Source organism: Accipiter gentilis, chromosome 14 (genome assembly GCF_929443795.1).
Source record: "Accipiter gentilis chromosome 14, bAccGen1.1, whole genome shotgun sequence".
Classification (NCBI taxonomy): Eukaryota; Metazoa; Chordata; class Aves; order Accipitriformes; family Accipitridae; genus Astur; species Astur gentilis.
Genome location: NC_064893.1, coordinates 11,158,509 through 11,174,924, shown reverse-complemented (window position 1 = coordinate 11,174,924; position 16,416 = coordinate 11,158,509). Strand labels below are relative to the sequence as shown.

The window sequence follows — 16,416 nt, the reverse complement described above, 5'->3', positions numbered from 1 at the left end:
TACATGCTTTAGTACTTCCCTCAATAATCAGGATCAGGTGAACTTGTTAGAAATTTTGATCTTTCTGCCATTCAGAAAGTATATCTAGGTTTTCTGTATAAAACCTACTCTGTCTCCCTCCCACATGTGACTTCTTGACTGCTGATTTCAAAGGTAAAGGAGGCAGAATAAGCAAATTTGAGGGTTGCAAATACAGCTGTCTTTTGTAAAAAAAATAATCTTTTTTTCCTTTGTGCTAACCTTAATGTATTATTTCTTGTATGTTCCTCCATGTTGGAATTTAAAAGCCCAAACTGGGGCAGCAAATCTTTCAGTGAATGGTTGGGAGCATGCGTACTTTTAGGAAATGCCTTCTACAGTACGATGCTCTTGGTTGAGCTCTCGGAGTAATTAACATACTGTAGACTGCAGTGCAATTACCGGGCTGGGTTCATTTCTGCTGGCACAGGAAAGTCATGATTTCCCTCTGAGGGACATGGATAGTTTTGTTCCACTTGTGGGAAGGAGAGGTGGTGTTTTCACTGCATTGGACAGTGTTCATTCTGGGGTAGATGCTTAGACTTGAGACAGTCTCTCCTCTGCTGTTACTTGGATTTTGCTGACCGCTGAGCGTAGCATTCATTGTGCACTGCTGTAGCCTTTCCTGTGACATACCCCCGTGGGTCAGTGTGCCATGCTTTCATGTGTCACAGTGTAATCCGGGTGCAGCCCTCTGCTGTGGATAATTGGAGGAAGAAATTTTCCGGAGCAGCACTTCTTAAGTAATAGGTGATCTGCAGAATGCCTTTAAGAAAAAAATAAATAGGATTTCAACTTAAAGCTTGGGAAGGAATTGTCACAAAGAGTTAACAGTGGCCCGCTGGGCTAAATGATTAGGAGCTGTTGTTCTTGAGGGGTGAACAACTGCCTTTCACAGGCAGGGGATATATGCAAAACAATCAGGTAGATAAAAGTCCCCTCTTGGAATGACAGGAGCTTGGCCAAAGTTCCTGTTCAGGGCTTCAGGGGGCTGAACTTTATCAATAGAGAGATTATTTTTTTTTTATTTTGTTTTTTTTTGAAGTCTGATTTTTAGGGAACTGAGCATTGGCAGGATATTTATGGGTGCAGTGTTTGTGTGCTATAGTAATGATTCATCCTGAAGGGGATGAAGGTGAAGTTGCATTCTTGAACTTAGAAGTATGTTTGATTTCACTGAAACTGAAAGGAACTGAAATACTTTAATTCAACAATTTATAATGAGCAGTACATTACAAGTTCTAAAACATCAGCCCAAGGGAAAAAGCAAATACTGCTATTGGAAGAGAAAGAATATTTCAGGATGTTGAGTCTGAAGCAATTTTACTCTAAAACTAGTAAGTAAGAAGTGACAGGCTGAATCTTAATTGTTTCTCTGGGCACCAGGCTGAGGCCACTCAGTGCCTGGGAAATGGAAACAAGTGCCTTGAACTTCGTATCCTGTGTGAGGCCAGTACAGGGAGAGAGACCATGTCAGGGGCCCACAACAGCCAGTGTGCCTGAGACATGGTGTAATCTGGATTAGCTGGAGTTTCCCAACCACTGATGCGTAACATGGCACCAGTGCAGCCAGAGGGTGATGGACATGCAGCTCCCCAGGAGGGACAGGGCTTCAAGGATGTCAGTCCTACAGCACTGGTCGCCTGCCTGGGGGGGAACATCATGGTTAAAGACAAGAATATTTAACTGCAGCATGTCTCTGCCTCCAGCCCAGCAGCGTGGGTAAGCGGGTCTGCTTTAGAGGGGTCCTGTCCACCGGTGTCCCAGCTCTGCCATAGCTCAGCAGGCAGTCTTCTCCTGGCTCCCAACCCCTCCATCTCTTCACTCATGGCTGAGCCTCTGGGCAGTTCAAGGAGCCTTGGGACTGCTTTGAAAGAGTGAAACCTGAACATTGATGTTGCTTTTCCACTGAAAATTTACACTTCTAATATTTCTTCAGTTTGATGTGATTGTGTCGCATTTTGGAGTCTCCCACAGAGCAGCAGTTCTGATCTGTGGGTAGTCCTGTATTTCAGAGCTGGGTTTGTTGGGCTTTTAAAATTTTCATTACTTAATTTAAAAAAATTGTCACATCCACAAAAGTAAAAAGGTCCAAGAATTGTAAAGCAGCTTCTTTCCAGAGTGAATTTAGCCAATTCCTGAATGCAGATCATGGACACAGCAGGAGAAGCACAGGGTAAAAATTTTTAAAGCTTTTTCTTCTTTTTTTCCCCAGATAAAAGTTATTTTCAGTAACTGTTTTATTTGGTTTCTAGTGAGCTTAATTGGTTGTGAGCTGATGATCAGTTGTCTGAGAAATTGCTGCTGAATGTCTGCATTTCAGGGCTGAGTAGTGCTGATGCCCACTCAAGAATATTAAGCAGCTGTTTAATGAAGACTCTTTTATGATGAAGGTTACTTTATGGGTCTTCTACTAGATCCTTTTTATTATTTCCTGTTTTACAAAGTAAGAACCATGGGGAACATCTCACAACTAAGTTATAAAACCCTGAAAAATGGAGTTTATAATGAAAATTGCAACCAACCCATAAGTCTGCTACTAGTAAATGCAGGGGTAATGCTGGACTAATTGAGGGGGTTGTAGGGATTGGCGCTCGGAAGATCTCGCGATGTACGGAAAGAGAAGGGTTAAAGGAGGCGGGATGACCGACAGACAGTATGTAAGGGCGTGACGCAGTTGAATAAACGCCATTTGCAGCATCCTCATATTGGTGTCAGTGCTCTGTGGCCCAGGGTATGGTGGACCCTGTGCCGAGTCCCACGGGGTGATCAGACGAATGTCTACAGGGGGTGTGGGAAGGCAGTGGTAATGAGTTTAACATGTTTAAAAAGAATGAACAAGTATTTGAAGGAGCACCTTTTCCTGTCAAACAGAAGTGTAAAAATTATATTTAAAGATATTAGTCTGTGATTATTATGCTGTCATTATATACCCAGGGGTCATAAAGTCAGATTTCCAACATCTTAACGCGTTGTGGGCCATCAGTGGGACTGCAGGCAGGGGATAGATAGTGTCATTTAGCATACAACATGATTCCCATCATTCTGGTAGAAAGAAGGCAAAGGTTATGGATGAGGGGAGAGGAATTGGCCTCAAGAGGCTCAGCTTTAAATAATAAGTTTAGAGAAAATTTATTGCAGAAGCTTCATATTCCCTTTAGACCAAGTAAAACCTCACAACTTTTTAGAAAAAAAAAAAATTAAGTGGTAAATCAGTCACTAAACAATCTTCTCTGTATTAAGTAGTGAATGCTTGTCATCATGCGTGAGTGGCATCTTTCATGTGATCATCACTAATAATGAGAGAGATGGTTCATGTCCCCACTGCTCAGCACGGCTTTTTTTTCTCAGGAGGAGGCTAAAAATTGAGTATTTGGGTGCTACAGGTGAGAAGTGTACTGAAAACCACTTGTAAAGATTTTAATGGGCTTATCTATTGCTCTTATGGTGCTATTTAATTAAGGCAAACACAGTGCTGCACTGAAAAAAAGACAGGGTCTTTATAATACTGGTTCAAGTTTTAATGTTATTAAACCAAAAGTGTCTGCCTAGATTTCACACTTTCTAGCAAGGCAGAATTTTAAAATCACAGTATTCCCCTCTATCAAAAGCACATCAAAATGCAACCCAACTCCATGGCAATACTATATAACATGAATAACACCCTTAGCGTTTAAGGCTGTTTGGCAATAAAGACACAGCAGTCTTTACAGCAGAGAAAGAGAGAGAAATGGCTGCAACCATTCCTGTTCCTTTAAAATGCATACAACTAATATCCTTTAAGTGTGAACTTTAATTTCATGGAAAGAACTTGCACACTTTCTATTAGAGGTAATAAGGGAAGTGTTTCATTTTAACAATTTAATGCTAGCGCTGTCATAGTCTTTCATTATTCTGGACTCACAGACTGCTTTTGCAGAATACAGCTTTAAAATACAGGTCAACATGAAAGGATTTTGAAATAAGACGAAAATGCTCTTATTTCTTTTGAGTGGGTCCTTTATTTTAGTATCTATAAGAGAACTACTGTCTTCTCCAAATCCTTTCTCCCCAGGAGGAATCAGCAGGGACATTGTGACTTATTTGAAAGTTAAGAGGCTGAAAAGCTTTAGAGGAGCCATTGTAATCTGCTGTAAAATGTGTGCAGGACAGAGGCATAGATTTGGAGGTTTTGGTAGCTCTCCAATACATAGGAGAGAAGAATGAGATGATTAGATTACTCACAAAGTGTTAATCCTGCAGCAATGAGGAAATTTCTAAAAAAAATCCCAATCCTTGTGTTTACACCAGATTAACTAATACGAAGAGGCAAGCATCTCTTCTTTCATTGTTGCTTTGAGAGGTATACTCTCCTATCATTTTGACTCTTCCAAAGTTCACATATGGAAAATGTCATCATTACAAATACAAGGCCTGTCTCTAAAATTGTGTTATCTGCAAAGCACTCTAACTTCCTTAAGAAATCAGTGCTGTTAGATTTCTATTTTTATAGAAACAGTATTGATCAGACCCAGAAAAACATAGTAACATGGGGAAAAAGGTGGGGAAGCAGCTTGCAATGGGTCCCATCTCTTGTTTTGCCCAAGTTGCCAGGTTGGCATTGATAACTGACTATCTTAACTCATACAGTTTGTACAATGAGATAGGTGACTTTCTGCTTTGGTACCTTGTCACTCAGTCTGAATATTAAGTACTGGGTCTACTTGGTTTCCAAGAAGATGACAAGTTTAGTGTTTTGAGGTATTGGAGCTGAGGTTGCTCAGAAATGTGCTAAGGCAGTTAGTAGGGCTCTTGAAAGCCCTAAAGCAATGTGTTTGAGGACTCACAGTGCTGTGAGTCTGCCAGCAGTGATAGTGCTGTGATACTATTTTGTGGATGGTGTGGAGAGCACTGTTTGCTGGGCAGAAGATTATCCTTCCTGGCCCATACCTCCTGCTAAGCTGTTTCCAATCCAGTCGTACAGAGTTAGTTTTATCCATCATAATGATTGTGACTCCATGCTACTGACAGAAATCTTACAATCCCAGCACCTGTAGAAACTCAATGGCTAGAACTGAATCGAATTCAGCAAGCAGAAGACATTGTGTTTGTTCCTTTCTTTCGCAGTTTCCATGAGAGCAAATGGTTCGTGCCCACAAAGAAGGTAGGCTCTCAAAATGCCAAAGAATTGCAGGTTTGGGAGAGAAATTTGCCTCTGTTCACAGATTCATTACTGTGCCAGCAGCCAAGCCATGGTCAGTAGGTCAGGACTTGGACAGGCTTCATAACAACTTCTTGGTGGCAGCATTATAGGAATTCAGAAATCCTGTACTTCACAGACCGAGGCATGCTTCCCATTGCTTGTGCTCTATTACCAGCCACTTGTGCTTCATCAGATGTCAGTCATCTGTGCACAGCGTGTAAGGACGTTTTCCAGAAAGGAGAAAAAAAAAAAAGGATTTTTGCCCTTGTCACATGTTAGTGGTATTTGTAGAATGGTGAATATTGGAACTCATCAGCCTCCTGGGAACAATAGTTAGGCTTGGGATATTACTGTGCAAATAGATAGTAAAGGGCTAATATTCTTATGTTATCTGTAAACATCTCTCCTGCATCTACTTGCTGACAGAGCATACAGAAAAAACATGCTTCTGTTCCATTACGTGCTTTTTCTTCGGTTGTCTTCAGTAGAGTAACTAATGTAACTTTAAGAGTTCACAGTTTGAATACGATAGGCTTCATTGATTTTTATTTTTAATTTCCCACTGCTGGTGTTTGCTACGAAACACTTTCCAGTGGTGACAGAGAAGTGGCCTATATCATGATGGTCTGCTTTTTGTGAAGTGGATATTCCTTTTTAGCAGTATACCAAAACTGAAAAAATCCAGAGCCGGACTGGAAGCATTTAGTTGAAACCCTAGGCTCAGCTTATTTGTTAGTTATCGAGTATCTCCCGAAGTTCAGTGCCAAGTAAGAACCACATTGCTAGTCTCTCAGTAAGTGAGATTTTATTTGCTTATGAAATGTTGTGTGTTAAAAATTGTGGATTCTTACTTGCTTTGTACTTTACAAGGAAAAATCCAGAGTCCCTCAAGGAAAATCTAAAGATTACAGTGGGACTTTAGTTTTATTTTGTTTTTCATCCACGGCCCCAAGTTTAAAAAACAGAATTAAATCATCTGAGTGTGTTCAAGTCTGGAAGTGCTGACAGTACAGCACTCCTGATATTAACATCATTTCTTTAAGGGTTCATATATTGACACTGGATGCTAACCTTAGCCTTTTGTTCTCTAAAATCTCAGTATTAAGAATTATCTCTTTACTTAGTTATGTAACAAGCTCCATAGGACTTCTAGTTCCAAGGCCCCAATTTTTGTAATTATTACAAAAGGGAAATTACCTTCGCAGCCTGGACTAAATACTGTTTTGTATGAGATGTTTTCATGTCCTATAAAAATATGTTGGTTCCTGCAATGTAAGTGCAGTAAATTAATTAAAAATAAACTACTGTGGCAATGTGCAGAGGAATAAATGGGCTCAAACAGGGAAGCAAACACTCAGAATTAGTTCATATTCACCGGCTCGGACTTAATGTTCCTTTCTGGAGGCTTTTGGCTAAGTCAGCTTTAATTTATAGGTGAAAGCCCAGGATTCCTCTCTTCAGGGACACTCTCAGTAGGAAACATACAGGTCCGCTGTGGGTTACCCTGCAGTAACCTGTGGTTGTGTTGCCTGAGAACGTGGCACAGGTTCTCTCTACCCACTGCTGAAGTAGCAGGTGAAGCACAAACCCATTGCCGCATGGAAAGGAATACAGAGCTTCTCATACATACTCAGAGCATACTCATACAGAGTATCTCATGGCTTTCTGAAAATATATGAGCTCTGGGGGCAAATCCGTTAGGATGAATTACTGACATCAGTGATGCTTACTAGTAAAAGTAAGAAACCAAACTGCAGTCATGAGTCCTTCCCCCCAAGAAAAGTTGACTGCTTACCATTCTTTGCTCATTCTGCTTTGAGGTCCTCTAATTAGACTCTGTCTACTCTATTGGTTTCCCCAAATAACAGCAGTGATATATTTTTATGAAAATGTTATTTTTTGCAGTGCATCAATGGGCTAATATTCTTACATTACCTGTAAATCTGCATAAATAAAGGTTATTTTTAAAACCTTCCTGTGCTATTCCAAGGCTTGTTCGTATTTTTCAAAAGGCTGTAGCATTGGCATTATAATCTAAAAGGGGAGAGCACCTCTACTGATAGTAGCAAAGCCAAATAAAACCTTCAGTAATGTGAAACAAATATTTGCTCATGACTTACCTTTTCTTTTTTGCCTCAGTATACCAGACACTTGCAAAGTACAAACAGTAAAGAAGTATTTAGAAATTAATATGTTTAGGCTCTGAGGCCTAAAAGATCCTTTTTTATATAAAAAGATGGTAAACTGTTTACTCTTATTTGTTTTAGAATCATTCCAAATACATAGTTTATTTTTCTGTTTTAGGCTCCTAAGGACCCAGTCTCTGGATTGGTACTATAATAATGTCAAAAGCCGCTTTAAGTGTTTTGGAAGTGCCAAAGTCCTGAAGAACTTATACAAGAAGCACAGACTGGAGAGCGGAGTTTGTCCTGATGTAGTAGGTAAGAACAGCTGTGTTGATTTCTTAGTAGCTTATCTACTTTAACACACAAGCTGAGACAATGGAAATTCTGAGACTATTTAAAAAAAAATTTTTTAAGGCTATTTTTTTTTAATAAAATAAATACCTCAGTGGGAGAGAAAAAAGAGGTGAAGTGTCTAGAGAGCTGTTTAAGAATTCAAAGAATGTTAAATCTTAATTATGCCACTGATACAGAAGAACTGTTATCTTCAGTCTGTAAAGTGAATTGCAGTTTGCATTCTAGCCCGTGTTCCAAAATTTATCACAGTTCTGAGTAGTCAATGAATGAAAAAATAATTTTGCATTCAACATTTAGCCTTGGAGCACATTCCCTTAGTATTAGAAGCAAAATTTGGTTAACATGGGATACCTTCAGTATCCAAGTTGACCAAAACTTAGATTGTCCTCACTTAGAGTTTTGCATGCTTAGTCGTCTGAAACTGGCCACACCTTACTTTTGTATTGATGTTTGTAAATGGTTAAAAGATGCCGATTAAGTATTGGCATCAGTATTTCAAATGAGGAGATGTAATTCGCCCTTAACTATAGTGTTACAATGTATCACCCCATAAGAAGAGTAATTGGAGATATAAAATGGGTTAGAAGAAGTGACATTTGGTGTCATACTGGTAACTTTAGCAAATAACTCAAAAAGCAGCTAGCTGAGTGTTTTCATTGGATTTGTTGGACCAGATACTTTCCTAACGTAATTATTCTGAAATTTGTACAGACTGTAATTTTTCTATAGTCTTTACTTTGTCTTTTCTGAAATTATATGGGATGGTAAGTGGTTTCTCTAGTCCTGAGTGAAAATTTTAGGTGTTTCCTAGGAAAATTGGCATAAAAGCTTCTAGGGAGAAGTGACCTATGCATTAAATTCTGATTTATTAGTCTTTTTGCTTTCTCTGTATCAAATTAGTTTTCCCAGAGAATATTCCTTAACAGTTGAGAACAAATATGTACGAAGACAAGAAAATCCATGGCAGTGAGGGCAGAAGTGTGAGAGTGGAATTAAAAACTGTGGGGATGGATCCTTCAGAACTTTAATGCTATATCTTGCCTTTACTTAAGCCATAGTCTCACTGAATTTGTCCCTGAATGGAAGTGTGAACAATGCAATGATGAGTTGCAGTGACATGTACACTCTCTGTGAGACCTTTCTAAGGAAGGCCTTTGAGTCTAAATGTCATTGCTAACTTTCTTCTACTCTCCATGTGACTGTTAGGTAAACCTTTTGTTCCCTCTGAAGATAAATACTAGTATACATGTCTGGGTTTTGGTTTATTTATACAGCATTGCCCTTTAAAATGTAGACTCTATTTCAACTCCAAATGTCATATTAAAGGCAAATTCCCTGTACTTAACTTCTACCATGTAAGTTTTATACCTAGTAGCTTCTTCCTCTCTCTCTCTTTTACTATACAAATAGTTTTCTCCATCCAAAATGAATGACAGGTCTTTTGTATAAAAGCAGTCAAGTTTTGTAAAAAAGCTGCTGGAGTTATGTTTTATACAAAAGGTAGGAGGAATTTTCTGGTTATCTGTCTTTGTGTGTGGTGCCGCTGTATCTTGAGTGAATATTCTTATCTAATAATGTCTCTGCTGTTAATGGGTACTTCTTATACTAACACATGGTACTGTCTTTTTTGAGCAGAAGGAGGTTTTTTTGAAGGAAGCTTTGAAAATGAAGGAAGCATTTGTGGCAGTGACTCTACATTCTACCAACAGACGGAAGGTATGCTGCTAAAAAGTCATTTGATTAAAACACAGTCCTTACACTTTGAATTACTGGACAAATAGCCTAGAGTGCTGGTAAGTCTTGTTCACAGATCCAACAATCTTTTAGCTGAAACATTTAGCAAGAAACTAAAATCCTTTGTGTTCTGTGCTGGGATATCTTGCTTAAGTGTTACAACTAATACATGCTTATTCTAGTGTGATTTTCTTAATGTTCAGGTTTTGTTACTTCTCTCCCATTTTCTTTCCTATGCTCATGTATGTTTTTCATTCTCTCTTTTATATTCTGTTGGTGTTTATAGGAAGTTTACAAATTTTCTTCCTATGATTTCCTCCTAACTATTTTGCTGGATTCTAAAATAAGCAACATAAAAATACCGTGTTTTACTGTATTTCATGTTTACATGTAAGAAGTAACACAGAGATTGAGACAAATTTCTCTGTCTTACGGCATTTGTTTTATTGTGCATAATTACGGATTGAGGAAATTAACTTTGTCATGAAGAACCTAAGGTTTGAATATATGTCCAGAATATGAGTCTGAATTTCGGAGCTCATTATGCAAAATGTACATATATAAAGAACATGGTGCGTTTATCTTATTCTTCACCTAGGACACAGCATGATGGATACCCTTGCTGTGGCCTTACGGGTTGCAGAGGAAGCAGTGGAAGAAGCTATTTCTAAGGCAGAGACCTACAGTGACAGCCTGGTAACATTTTCCAAAACAAATGTATTAATTTAAATAGAACAATTATGTTTCTTTTAATTTGGGTAGTGGTGCAAAAACAAGTAAATACAAAAGAAAACATAAAGAAGTAGTGACTATCTCATGCCATACCTGAAGAGTTGGGTGCGGGTTTTATGAACTTGTATCCAAGATGCATGTTGCATTTCAGAAGGTGACATGCAACGTAAGTACCTGTAATTTCTTCCCACAGTGCCAATATGGCATATTACCCGTTTCCTGATCTATGCCATTTCTGTGGAAAGGCTGGGGTTTTGTGATTTTAGCAACTACAGATAACCATTTTCACGCAGGACAAGCAGAACGAGGCTTGTTACTTGCAGGAACACAAGGAGGACCTCATAGAAGAGCTGGCCACAACAATTGTGCAGAAGGTATGGCATGCATTTTTTTCCTTAGCTAATTTAATAGCCAAAACACAGTCTTTTAGTCTGGTGAGCTTTAACTCTGCTAACAGCAAAAAGGATGACACCAATGTAGAAAGTAGAGTAAATTGCAAGTTGCAATTTCAACTATCACACTATAGGCCTTGTCGGCTACATTTGACAGAGAGATCAATTTATAAATAAACTTAATCCAGTGCCTAAACTGATGGCCTACACCCTCAGAGCTGAGAGGTACCACACCCTCAGGTCTGTGATTTCATTGTTTGGAAGAGGAGGCCCCTGCTCGATGGAATTTTACATCTGTACTTCACTTCCCAAAAGGCACAACGTTTTCCAACGTAGAGAAGTGTGGCTCTTGATCATACCCTCTACTGAACTCTGCATTTGCAACATGTACAAAGAAAACCTCAATCATTAAAATAGAATTCAGTTAATGATGCTGTGAGACACCCAGAAAATCACAGAACCCTCTGTGTGTCTGATTTGTGTGGCTTTTTCCGGAAGGTTCATTCTTCTCCCTGCAAAGCTCACAATTGCCACTGCACAGCACAGAAATGGAAGGCTCGTGGGAATAATGTATTGGCTTTGTGTGGCAAGATTTTGGGGGAGGGGGGGTTACAGGAGTGGCTTCTGTAAGAAGCTGCTGGAAGCTTCCCCTATGTTTGAGAGCGAGCCCATACCAGCTGGCTCTAAGACAGACCCACCACTGGCCAAGGCCGAGCCAATCAGCAATAGTGGTAACGCCTCTGTGATAACATTTTTAAGAAGGAAAAAAAGTTGCGGGACAGACAGAAACTGCAGCCGGAGAGAGAGTGAGAACATGTAAGAGAAACAACCCTGCAGACACCCAGGTCAGTGAAGAAGGAGGGGGAGGAGATGCTCTCGGTGCCGGAGTGGAGATTCCTCTGCAGCCTGTGGGGAAGACCATGGTGAGGCAGGCTGTCCCCCTGCAGTCCATGGAGGTCCACGGTGGAGCAGATATCCACCTGCAGCCCGGGGAGGACCTGACGCTGGAGCAGGTGGGTGCCCGAAGGAGACTGTGACCCCATGAGAAGCCTGCGTTGGAGCAGGGTCCTGGCAGGACCTGCAGATCTGTGGAGAGGGGACCCCACGGAGCAGGTTTTCTGGCAGGACATGTGACCCCACGGGGGACCCACGCTGGAGCAGTGTGCTCCTGAAGGACTTCATGCCGGGGAAGGGACCCATGTTGGAGCAGTTAGTGAAGAACTGCAGCCCGTGGGAAGGACCCACGTTGGAGAAGTTCATGGAGGACTGTCTCCTGTGGGAGGGACCTCACGCTGGAGCAGGGGAAGAGTGTGTTGAGTCCTGCCCCTGAGGAGGATGAAGTGGCAGAAAATAACGTGTGATGAACTGACCATAAACCCCATCCCCGTCCCCCTGCGCTGCTGAGGAGGTTGGTAGAGAATCCGGGAGTGAAGTTGTGCCTGGGAAGAAGGGAGGGGTGGAGGGAAGGTGTTTTGAGATTTGGTTTTATTTCTCATTACCCTACTCTGGTTGATTTGTAATAAAGTGAGTTAATTTTCCCCAAGCTGAGTCTGTTTTGCCTGTGACAGTAATTGATGAGTGATCTCTCCTGTCCTTATCTCGACCCACAAGCTCTTTGTTATATTTTCTCTCCCCTGTCCAGCTGAGGTGGGGGAGTGATAGAATGGCTTTGGTGGGCACCTGGCATCCAGCCAGGGTCAACCCACCACAAATAAATACCCCCTCAGTTTGCCTGTGCAGTTTGGAGCAAGGCAAGACAAGCATGAACAGAGTGCTGCTGAGCTCCCATGATCAGTAAAGTAACCTCTCTGCTAAGTTAGTCTCCCTCCATGTGAACTAAGCTAATTGCCACATCTGTGTATGGGATGTGGCATTTAACAATGTATGGATCACAAACCAGAAGAGGAACATGTTCTTTATAAGACAATCAAGAAAAGCTGGAAGAGCAGCAGCTCAATGGAAAATAATCTGCCGCCTTTTTTAATAGGCATGTTAGAAGATTAATTCTGCTTATCAGGTCTTTAATAGTCCAGAGCCTATCTCAGCCAAGCTTGAATTCCTACCACTTTTGTAAAAAGCTGCCTAACAAGATCTTTTATGCCATAGAATAATATTCTGTAGATACTTTAAATTGGAGTCAGAAAAGTTGTGGCAATGAAGTGTAGCAGGATATCATCTGTCAGTGTGGGAAGTGAGGTAGTCCATATGATCTTCTCTCACCCTTAAGACAGTGTAGATTTTCAAAAACAAAGATAGTGCCTAGGCACCTAAGACCTCTTTGTTTTCAGTAAAAACGTGGCTAGATGTCATGGGAGCCTTTGCAATTCCCCTCATATCTAGTATTTTATGTTTCTTTGCAAAAATTCTTGTCCGAGAAAATACTTGATTCTTAGATGCTGCTAATGTTTAAAGTGTTACTGTAGGAACATGTTTCCATGTTTATTTAATTCATTTCTGATGTTCCTACAGGCATTGATTATGATTTATTTTATCGATGCTTATGTGCTTGCAAGCAGTATAACTTCAGATGAGAAGAAATGCACGCAAGTTGTCAGAATCATCCTTGCATGAATTGGAGCTAAAGCAAAGGGAAACTCAAATGTTCTTCCTAGGCAGTTTGCCTTGGGACAGGGTTAACGTAGGTTTTTTCCATACGGCTCAGGCAGTATTTTCCAAGCACCCTTTTTTTCTCCCTTCCCACCTCTTGTCCCCCTACCTTACAGATTATAAACAAGCAGAAAAGCAAAACTGAGCAGGCTGAGGCTGACTTTGAATGGCCACCATCCAGGAGCAGCGGCCTGGCATCTGTTGCTGTCTCAGATCAGAGTATGCTGACTTTTCCGGGGAGCCGCAGGGGGTCCTACACATTGTGGGTGAGTGACTTAGCACAACTATTGATGTTTTCTGCTGCTCAAAACTGGAAGATTGAAATCGTGGATAAGTATACTTAACTGCCTGGAATGGTATGTAGAGACTTGCAGGGAACAAGCATTAAACCTGTATCTGGACAAACTGTCTCTCAGTTGCAGGATTTCCTAGCATATCATGGGCCATGGAAGTATATCACAGACGTTGTGTTGTATTGGTGAGTGCTATAAAGCTGAAGAAAATCTGCCAGGCTGCATTAGTAACATTTTAAGAAGAGCAGCAAGGGAAAAGTAGTGAAAATAAACTATAGGTATGGATAGGCTGTTTCACAATTGGAGAGGGAGGACACTGACAGGTGAGTTCCAGTGCATTTTGATACAGTGGTTTAAGCTGCTGCTCACAAGTGTCCTGCTACTGCGCCAGTAACCACCTCTCCCCCACTGAGCAGAACCATCAGAACTGAACATGTGCTGTGCCTTAGTTCCCAGCTAAGTTTTCTAGCTTACACTGCCAGTGAAAATAGATTTATGCCAGAATATAAGACTGTGGGCCAGAATTGCTGAGATACAGACTCACATTCTCATCCCCCACCTATTTCCAAATTGAAGGAGTAATGCCTTTAAACTCCTCTTGTTAACCAAGTGATCACAAGTCAGTGTGAGCACGTTTAAGCACTTTACTCTGTAGCTCCTAGGCAACTTGCTTGTGCAACGTAAGAGCCAGGAGAGAGAGAGTTAATTTTGTGTCTGACTCAGCTGAGTTTGCTTTGTAGAGTTTAAGGACAGGACCTAGGGGAACATGATGTTCAACTCCTCAGTTATTACATCAGAAGCCTGTTGTTGTTCTGCATTTGGAGACTTAAGCTTGAACTCAACACATTTTGTAATTCTGTTCTGAAGTAACAAGTTTGAGTCCCAATTTTTTGCCAGAGGGAGGCCTATTGGTTTGAGAAATAGTAGACTTTGTGAAAAATACTGCAGTAGCAGAAACATCACGCTGAGGTGAGAAAAGCCGCAACAAACAGCTTCAAAACTTATGCAGCCATCAGTCAGTACTAGAGATCCAAATGTGTACAGTGCTTTATAAGGACTTTCTACCCCTTTACAGGGTCTTTCACCGCATTTGCCACGATTTGGTCCAGTTGTCTTCCCACAGTGCATTAAGGAACACAAATTAATTTGGCCATCTGGTCTGGATTCTCTCATCCCTGCCATAAATTCAGTTTCTGCCTTTTGCTTTGCTAGGGTTGTTTTATTGTTTTCCTTTGTCCTTGCAAGTGCACGTGTGTTTATTTTCACTTTGCTTTGAATAGAGGAGAATTTTCTTAGTGTAACCAGACAGCCTTGGAAAGGTAGCATAGCTCCAGTTGCTCCCATAGCTAATATAGTTGCAGTTACGTTAGCCTATTAGGCTAGCAGAAATAAAGTCATAGAAGGCCTCTGTAACAGAGGGTCTACTGGAAAGCATGCTGAAAGGCAATTTGTGCAGAGCAAACATAGAGCAGTTACAGCCTGCTTGATTCTCATCAACAGCAGTGGAGGAAGCTAAATTCCTTTTCCTGAGCTTGCTTTCCATTCAACTTTGCTTTTATTCAGCTACAAATGGTAAGCATGTATCTGTCAGCAGATTTGCAGGACTGAACTGCATCAGTTTCTCTTCTGTATATCATTTGAGAAAGTTACCTTTTCTGCCAAAAGAATTGCAGGGGTTTTTTTCTTTTCAAAACAAAACTTAGCTTCTACAGAAACTGGCAGAGAGGCCCTATGGCCATATGCCTTTTCCAGGCAAAGCTCCTTACTCTCTCCCAGGCAGATTTTGGAACTCTTGAGTCCAAGCCCGTAACAGCAAATCTTCATGGACTCAACTGCAATAACTGAAGTTTTCTTATTTCCTAACTGATGACATTATGTTGACCAAAAAAACCTCCAAACTCTTGATTTCTGTATACATCCTACCATTGAGCTGTGTGCGTTGGCTTAGTTTGAGTAGAGATCTGCCTATAGCGATAAAAACTCTTTCGTTTTAGTACATGCCACAGCTAACAAGGGGGCTCTTGAAGACAATTTATTAGGTCAGGTGTTCCTACTGTAACCAAGGTTTTTGTAGACAGACTATGTGGCCACAACAACCCTAATGGAAGCAAAAATAAAGTGTGCATTTTTTTCTATCAAAGCTACCCAAGTTGACTATTACTGCATTAGAGTTATGTACATGAACCTGTTTCCCAATAAGGATTATTTAAGTAGAGCTTTCTCTGTTTAAGATTTTCTTTGTTTTGTTACCTGGCAAACAAATTAGTACTTGAAGCAAGCAAAAGCAGGATAGAGTAAATAACGGAGAAGAAGAAACATGATTAATGGAAAGACAACATGCAGAGGAAAGGGAGGTACGAACAGCAAATCTTAAGGCAGTTAGGATTTCATAATTTAAAACTGGAAATTTATCTTAAAGCAAATATTTTTGTGTTCTGTGTAGAAGATAATACATGTGGTTTCAATAGCACAATAAAGCTAGTAACATACAGTTACTTCGGGCAGTTGCATACTATAACACTGGCATTTAGAAACCCGTGTATATTATTGCATTACATTTTATTACCAAAGTAACTTGCTTACAGTGTGGGGAAGAGCTGCAGTAATCCCAGATATAACTGTGTGGTTATACCTACCAAGCAATTTTTCTTTTAATGGCAGCTGTTTGCACCTCATCCATATCAGCCAGAAACTTCCAGTGGGCTCTGGAAGCCCTGCATTACCTCCCTGCTCATCCAAAATCACTTGCTTTGAAATCATCATTAAATAAGTTAAACTGCCTCTTTGTAGCATGAGGTAAATGCTGTATGCAGAGAACTTGAGCTGTGTAAGCTGGGAACAGCACAGTGCCAAGAGATGAACTCCATGAGACTTGCTTGACTGGAGCAAAATCTATTGATCTTCATATAAAGGAAAACACACACACACGGTATCTCCCTGAAAGATATTATTGATTGTTTAACTGCAGTACTATGGTG

General features: G+C 40.6%; 1 protein-coding gene across 7 annotated transcripts in view; it reads left to right on the top strand.

Moving 5' to 3' along the window:
• The window catches only part of MYRIP (myosin VIIA and Rab interacting protein), a 239,002-nt gene that overhangs the window by 173,768 nt on the left and 48,818 nt on the right, over nucleotides 1-16,416 (top strand). For 4 of the 7 annotated variants that reach the window (XM_049817218.1, XM_049817217.1, XM_049817219.1 and 1 more), the window contains exons 4-8: nucleotides 7,505-7,641; nucleotides 9,313-9,396; nucleotides 10,013-10,110; nucleotides 10,440-10,520; nucleotides 13,262-13,411. In XM_049817218.1, coding sequence (XP_049673175.1) covers nucleotides 7,505-7,641; nucleotides 9,313-9,396; nucleotides 10,013-10,110; nucleotides 10,440-10,520; nucleotides 13,262-13,411 — 550 coding nt within the window. Of the gene's footprint in view, nucleotides 1-1,671; nucleotides 1,741-7,504; nucleotides 7,642-9,312; nucleotides 9,397-10,012; nucleotides 10,111-10,439; nucleotides 10,521-13,261; nucleotides 13,412-16,416 lie in introns of those variants that run through there. The other 3 variants (XM_049817221.1, XM_049817216.1, XM_049817220.1) reach the window with 2 other exon arrangements.